The sequence below is a fragment of the Gymnoscopelus microlampas genome (genome assembly GCF_963454915.1).
Source record: "Gymnoscopelus microlampas genome assembly, chromosome: 24".
Taxonomy (NCBI): domain Eukaryota; kingdom Metazoa; phylum Chordata; class Actinopteri; order Myctophiformes; family Myctophidae; genus Gymnoscopelus; species Gymnoscopelus microlampas.
The window spans coordinates 16,947,769-16,955,941 of record NC_139961.1 but is presented as its reverse complement, the minus strand read 5'-3'; the positions used below and the strand labels follow the sequence as shown (position 1 = coordinate 16,955,941).

Genomic DNA, 8,173 nt, shown 5'->3' with positions numbered 1-8,173 from the left:
AATTGAATTGTAAGACATGGTAGACATGTTAAGAATACTGATGATGATATTCAGTTGAAAACGTGTGTTTTCTTAATTTGATTATAGATTTTCTCTTCTAGATAAATACTGTGTAAGAATGATGTGTACAGTATACTACACCATCATGATCAAACAATCCATTGTGTTCCGCTCATTGCATTTCTTTAATAAGCCTGCTGCAGACAATCATTATACAGTATGCCCTGTTATCTTGTTCTCAAACTGGGTTGAGACCCCCAGGGGGTCCCCAAATGATGATAATATGCTTAATGTGCAAAATTGATTTCTCACTCTAAACAAACCAACATACAGTATGTATAGTGTATACAGGGTATCTGCACATTTCTTTCAAGACCTATTGAATACTTCTAAAACGAAAAATAAAATGAGACATTACTGTGTCAAAAGTAATCAACAAACTATACTATAAAAAATTGTCAAACATTGGCCAAATATTACCTGACAAAGAGACAGAAATTGTGAAAATAGCAGATCTACATGCTCATAACGCCTCATGTTGCGAGGCGTTGTGAGCTTGTAGAACTGCTATTTTCACAATATTAATGAAGTCAAATTAAATGTAATGCCTCAACTCCTGCAAAAAGTGCTTGTCAGGGTGGGTGGTCCCCAGTTCAAATATGATTATTTTGGGGGGTCACGGCCTGAAAGGTTTGAGAACCACTGGTGTAATGTCTTACTCCTCAGTCCTCAATGTGTCAATAAGGTATTGTGTGTGAGCAGTTAATCCATTTAATTGCTTATACAAATATATTTAAGGTTTTTGTTTTTTACCCCCCCCCCCCTATTATTTCTTATCTCCCATTTTGTAAATGCAGTAGAACCTTTGAGTCCTTCAAACAGTTAAACACTTAAAACCTGCCATGTTAAAAACAAAAGAGGGGGGATAAGCTTCTGTAATTTCTTCAATATCCGATCTAAAAGCTCACAACTTATCTGGCAAAATGAACAAAATGTTTCAATTCACATAAAGGAGTTTGAGAGCATCAGGTAATCGTAATTGTTTCATTAACTTTACTTCATTTAAACTGACTTGCTTTTTCAAAATAAATGTGAGCACTGTCTCTGTGAAAGTTGTCTCCATCTTCAGATGATGTTTTATACATGATGTGAAGACAGATGTTAAAACAGGCGTGTGTGTGTGTGTGTGTGTGTGTGTGTGTGTGTGTGTGTGTGTGTGTGTGTGTGTGTGTGTGTGTGTGTGTGTGTGTGTGTGTGTGTGTGTGTGTGTGTGTGTGTGTGTGTGTGTGTGTGTGTGTGTGTGTGTGTGTGCGCGCGTGTGCGTGTGTGCGCGCATGAAAATTCAAACTTTTTTCTATGCTACATTGTTCCCTGGACAATGATAATAATCAAATATTATACATAGTGTAGATATAATTAGTTTTGAGTTAGAGTTAGATTGTATCCACTTTTTATGTTTTAGTAATTGTACACTTAAACAATTGTGCCAGTAATCTTCAATACATTTTCTATATACATAATTATTAATTAATACGCAATTACTTCCACACTTAGATTCATGATGAATGACATTATTGACATGCCATGACATGGGTTAATGACTCATTAACTTTGGGCTACAACTGGACTTTGTATCATTAATTACTTATGTTCCCATTGCACAATGGTGAATGAACAGTCTCTTTTCTTCAGGCAGTTTATTAGAACTTCTTCAGCATAATGGAACACGTTTTCAAGTTCACATCACTTCCTCAATAGTACATTAGACCAGTGGTGTAATAATGTCTACTAAATCTCAGATCCAAATATTGTACTTTTATTCCACTACATTTATTTGAAAACGTTGGTTACTTTGCAGATTGTAATTATTATTACAAAACATACATTAACCACTTTAAGCACTTTATATACTCAGATCTACAAGCTCACAATGCGTAGCATTGCAACACTTTGTGAGCTTGTAGATCCTGCATGGCTGCAAACAAATGGTGAACGCTGCCCCCTTGTGTCCAAAGTGAAACATAACCTAAAACAGAATCCCATGTAGCATTCTACAAGTTTAACAAATGCATTCAATAGACAGTAAAAAGTAGCTCACAACTGGAGTTGCATCTGAAGTGTTGATGGGATTATTCATTGTGTGTTATTTCAGGAAGCAAGATTATGTTCGGACAGATTAAGTGAGAGAAAAATGCCAGCAGCATTTAAAATTCAACTTTTTTTTTGTTTACAGCTGTACTGTCCTTATCACTAACTTTATCAAACATATTCCCTGTTTTGCATGGCGTCTTATGACTCAGCTACCGTATTTGGTAACGTTTATTTTGCAGTTTTAACACTTTCTTAGGTGTAAAGACCAATGTAAAGGCCCATAATCTTTCATTGTACAGTCTGTTACTTCTAGTGTATTTTAATTACAACTTCATTATGATTAAAAAAAGTTCAGCATTGAAGGAGGAAATGGAATATAGTAACTCTCTGTTCAACAAGAAAAGAAAAAGACAAAATACTGCATCAAAAGTAATCAACAAACTATAAAACATTGGCCAAATACATATCAAATATAAGAAAGAGGCCAAAATTGTGAAAATAGCAGATCACAACGCCTCACAACGCAAGGCGTTGTTGAGCTTGTAGATCTGCTATTTTTTTTTTGCTACAGTTCAAATATGATTATTTTGGGGGGTCACAGCCTGAAAAGGTTGAGAACCACTGCCCTACACCAGGGCTAGGCAACCTTAGGCACGGGTGCCAACATTGGCACAGGGGAGGGTGATCACTGGCACACTGGCATAAGTGTGAGAGAGGGTTTTTCTTCTTTCAAAATTAAATATAAAAAAAAGTTTATTCAGTTAAATTAAGTCCCCTCACATCTATGTACAAATGACATCCCGCACATAATTCTACATTCATTCAAACTCCTAACTGACTGGGGAGGGAGTCTGGGAGGTTATTGCTCTGAGTCTAATGATCATTATGTCCTGACGTGAAAAGAAAGTAGTCATTTTGCACAATGTCCCATTTCACAAGTTTTCAAATGGTCGAAATGTATATAGTGCTGAAGTGGGTAATGTATGTTTTGTAATAATATACAAAATCTACAAAGTACCTTAACTAAAGCTGTCAAATAATAGTGGAGTAAAAGTACAATATTTGCCTGAGATGTAGTGGAGTAGAAGTAAAAGTATCAAACAGTAAAGTAAAAATTCCTCTAATTTGTACTTAAGTACACTAAATGTACTTGTAGTTACACTCCAAAACTGGTAAAACAACAACTTGGCAGCCCATTCCAAGGTGTCACTGCAGTAGTCTCTCTGAGTTACTTATTGATTGAACACTTTATTAACAGTTTGCAAAAAGTACAGAGGTACAGTTGCATGTGATCCTACTGTATGTATACTTAAATGAATAAATAATACTTTAATACTGATAAATAATTAAGTATCTACTTAATGATACTACTTATTTATTATATAATATTTATCATAATAATAGCTAAAGAGGGAGGGGAAAAAACACTAATAAAGGGATAGTTCACCCCCGAAAATCTTTTTTATCGATTAGTCACCCCATGGAGACTTGAATTCATGGATATTTTTTAGTTTTTGTCACATTCCTAAGCCAATAATTTGATGACCAGCGGACCGGTAGGCAGCGGTGCCGGTAGGAGACACAAAGGAGACTCTTTCCGTCATCAAATTATTGGCTTAGGAATGCGACAAAAACAAAAAGATATCCATGAATTCAAGTCTCCATGGGGTGACTAATCAATAGAAAAAAAGTCATTTTGGGGGTGAACTATCCCTTTAAGTCTGAGCACTTATGCCGGAGTCATGGTTACACATAATGTTGCAATAAATACATTCTTTAAATCATTTAAATTCTTTACTTAAGCAATATTACACGAGAGGGTGTGCTTTACCGTCATTATTGGCACGCCAGTGATGCGGTCAGGAACGAGGCGGAGCCGAGTTCCGCAAGCATCACGGAAGTGCCAATAATGTAGGTAAAGCACACCCTCGAGTGTAATATTGCGATTATACAACAGTTACCAACAAAACACATCCAAATGTATTCATATTGTGGGGCAATTCATAATAAAAATGTTTCGCTATTATCCGTTTCCCTGTAAAGAGTTTATTTGACTGAGACATTAAATAGTCCCTGTAGCAGCGCTCTGAGGCACCGTCTCATCAACACAGCTGATTCTAGTAGGCTATATGCTCCGTCGTACAACCATGTCACGTGGCCAAAATAGCTGATCTACAAGCTGACGCGTTGGCACGCTCTATAGTGGTAAAATGTATACTTTATAAATAAAAGGCCTGTTACAATGTTGAGCACATCTAGCATAAAACTGAATAATACATGTGTGTTTGTGGGGGAATTTTATGGGTTTCATATAACAGTAACAGTGCACTTTCAAACATGTAAAGCATTTATTTTCTTTAATGAAGAAAATACACAAATAGACCAATTATTTGTTTACCGTTTATGTATGATGGCTGACTGATAACACACAGAATCTGTATTAAGAGAGAGACTGGATCTGTGTTATCAAGTCAGTCATCTTTATTTAGAACTACCTGCGTTCCCCCAGGGGGCAGCCTTATTATCCTATATCACAACACTGTCCACTGAGGTCACAATACAGAATGGAATTTATTCATCATTCAATTTGACAATGCTGACATTTCTATCACTTAATCAGTAGGAACTTGTTTCTTGTTTCCTGAAATAACACACACAATGAATAATTCCATGAACACTTCAGGTACCACTCCAGCTGGACTTGAAGTGAGGGGGACAAACAAGAAGAATGTAGATGACAAGTAATAACACAACAGCAATAAGGCATCACTGAATAGGCTCTATGCACAGCAGCCATATTGTAAAGAAATTGGGCCTCTTCTTACTTCCTTCACAGGTGTTACCAATGATACTAATGAAGGCTCTGTTCAATTCTGGTCAGGGTGCTGATATCGTGCATGTTGGCTCACTAGAAACACTCCATTTTGGTTCCCAAATGGCCCCTTATGGTGGGTGTGTAACTCTGAGAGTGTACAAATGGAACCAAATGGACCCGTAAGGGTACATTTGGTTCCATTTGTACACTCTCAGAGTTATGGGGGTCCTTGAAATAAGACAACCACCATGCCACACTAAATGGAACGGAGCCTTAATTAGTATCATTGGTAACACCTGTGAAGGAAGTAAGTAAGGGGCCCAATTCATTCCCAATATGGCTGCTGTGCATAGAGCCTATTGGCTAGCAGATGTCAACCTTGTGTCATTTTATTATGTTATGTAGCCATGATCGAGTTCACCCGTCTTGCCATGGATTTGTAATCCTGAGTGTTAAACTCTTAACACACCATAGCCTGGCTCCAGCCCCTGAATCGGAGTGAAACTAAATGAAAATTCAGGTCGAGTGTCAGGCTCCTCAACACCATGTGTGCTCCCTGGAGGAAGTGGAGCGAATGTGATCCGTGTGGAACTAATGAGTATTGATTGAGTGATGTACTTTATTTAGTAAGACATGAGAACAACAGTACATGGAAGTACAATTCACGATACAAGGTCTACTAAACTTGTTTAAAGCACTAAGCTTGTTTAAAATGAGATCCCCACGCACACAAATCATGATGACATTTAAGAGACAGACAGATATACACACTACTATACAGAATGTCATACAATCAGCTTACAGGTTACTGGTATGAAATATAAGAAGTACAAGAAAAACAGTGTGGGGGGTTTAGGTTAAGACTTTGACAGGGGCCAGTTTGGAATTGCAGCCTTCTGAAGGTGTTTATTTAGGACAGTTTTGAAAGTGAGTAGGGTTTTACACTCCTTTAAATAGGGCATTCCACATTTTTGTTGCATAGCATGAGAACGAGTTCATTCCCTTTGTTGTGCCAAATGTGGGTTGAACATGATCCGTGTAACTAGTGAGAAATTCATATTTTACTAAAATACACATATTCTACCAGAACTGCCCCCCTTCTCCCTCCCTCCCTGTGGGGAAGGCCATTCTCGCCTATAAATAATAACCTTGCGTCACCAGGCTTCTTCGCTTTACAAGCTGTTTGTGAACTTATCTGTGCTACACATTCACTGTCTCTTTAAAACCACTGCCTCCTGCAAACATCCAGGAAGTCACTCCCTTTGCCTCTCCCACTCTTCTTCAGAAGAAACGAAACTCAGAGCTGTTGTTTGTTTTCTCTCCCAGTCTCTCTTCAGAGTTAACCAGAGTGTTGTGTATTTGCTCTCAGTGTGAGTGTGGTTGTCAGTCAAATGGCACAACAGCAACAGACATGTGAGCTGGACCAGGACCAGTTCTGCTGCCCTGTCTGTCTGGACCTTCTAAAGGAACCAGTGACTCTACACTGTGGACACAGTTACTGTAGAAGCTGTATTGAGGGTTACTGGGACCAGTATGAGGAGACTGGAGTCTACAGCTGTCCCCAGTGCAGAGAGACCTTCAGTCCCAGACCTGTTCTGAGGAAGAACACCTTGCTGGCTGAGGTGAGATGACCTTACAAGTTACAACCACACATTAAACTACGTGTTCTGCTACAGAAAACTCCTTGTTACCTATTTTGATAGATAGTACTCATTCTATGCACATACTGTACTGTATGTTGGTTACTTGTTGTCTCCGCCAGGCCGAAAGGCATGGCGAGAGAGTATGTTTTACCCTCTGTCCGTCCGTCCGTCCGTCCTGTCCGTCCGTTAGCAGCTAATCTCTGGCACCGTTGGCCCGGCCGCTGCGAAACTGCACGCACACTCCCTGGATGCCAATTCAGAACCTCTGGCCCAAATCTTTCAGATTGGCCTGTTATAGCGCCACCAGGAGGCCGATATGTGCAAAACACATTTATTGATGCAAACATCCAAACATCACACAAATCGGTACACAGATCTCTATAGTCATGTGATCAACACAGATTTATCCGATTTCCCATATTCCATCCTGATTGCCTAAGATTGGCTTCCAAAGTTTGCAGGATTGGTCCGTTTTGAACAAAATGCCTCAAATCATGAACACAGCTTGTGATTTCCGTGAAATTGCACACGCACATTTCTATTAGGCCGAGGAAGAAATGCCACCCTTGTCACATTTGCCCGCCACCAGCAGGTCTAATTTAGCAAAACACATTTTTGGAACAAAATGCCTCAAATCATGAATGCAGTGTCCGATTGCAGTGAAAAGCCCTTGAACAAATGGCACCCTTTTCACATTGGCCTATTATAGCGCCACCACAATAACGTACCTGACCTGGCGGAGACCTGTGCTCCAAGGAGCACTTTTTCTAGTTCACATTGTTATGTATATTGATACATTAATGATATAGTGTTTGTTCACAAATACTATAAGAATGTTATTAAGATAACGTGTTAGACCAGTGGTTCTCAAAGTGGGGTCTGGGGACCCCCAGGGGTCCATGAGGGGGTTCCAGGGGGTCCCCAACAAAATGTGTTAAGAGGGTATCAAAGTCTGTTTAACCACTGTTTAACCTCTTCGTCAGCTATTTGAAAATTGACGATCTACAAGCTCACAATGCATCGCAACGTTAAATGCAATATTTTTTTTTTACATTTTAACTACATAAATCCTGTATGGGAGTCCTTGGCACTAAATACGTTCAGATGGGGGTCCCTGGACAAATATTAATTTGGGGGTCCTTGACATGAAAAAGTTTGAGAACCACTGGTTTAAACAGATGCTAGGTTTGATGTTATCTTATTTTCTTTCAGTCTACAATACGTTATGCTGTCATTTTGTTGACTACGGTAATTCATTCTGCACTAGATCTTTGACTGTGTTAGTCACTGGTTAACCATTAAACTCTAGCTTCCCTATTATTGGCATGTCATTCACTGTAGGCAAACATAATAGCGGATACAGTACATTGGGTTCTAGTGGTTAAGAGTGTCTGCTAAATGCTTACGTTGCAAATAACATCATTAAAGATTATATTTTATAATTTATATTATATTATATAATTTTAACAACATAAAGCAATCAACTTTATGGAATGCAAAAGTTCAGAACCACGGTGTTCAGATAATGTTACAATGATCTCACTAGATTAACCTACTGTAATTTCTCACTGTGTTTATCACCATGAACCTCACAATGACTGTGTGTATTTGTCATCAGTGAGTG

General features: G+C 38.6%; 1 protein-coding gene across 1 annotated transcript in view; it reads left to right on the top strand.

Moving 5' to 3' along the window:
• Positions 1-6,255: 6,255 nt before the first annotated feature.
• The window catches only part of LOC311040570 (E3 ubiquitin/ISG15 ligase TRIM25-like), a gene marked incomplete at its 3' end in the record, with an annotated part of 6,188 nt that continues 4,270 nt past the window's right edge, over positions 6,256-8,173 (top strand). The window contains exon 1 of the mRNA XM_084050901.1: positions 6,256-6,528. Within this exon, the coding sequence (XP_083907027.1) occupies positions 6,298-6,528 (231 nt within the window). The 5' untranslated portion in view covers positions 6,256-6,297. The remainder of the gene's footprint in view (positions 6,529-8,173) is intronic.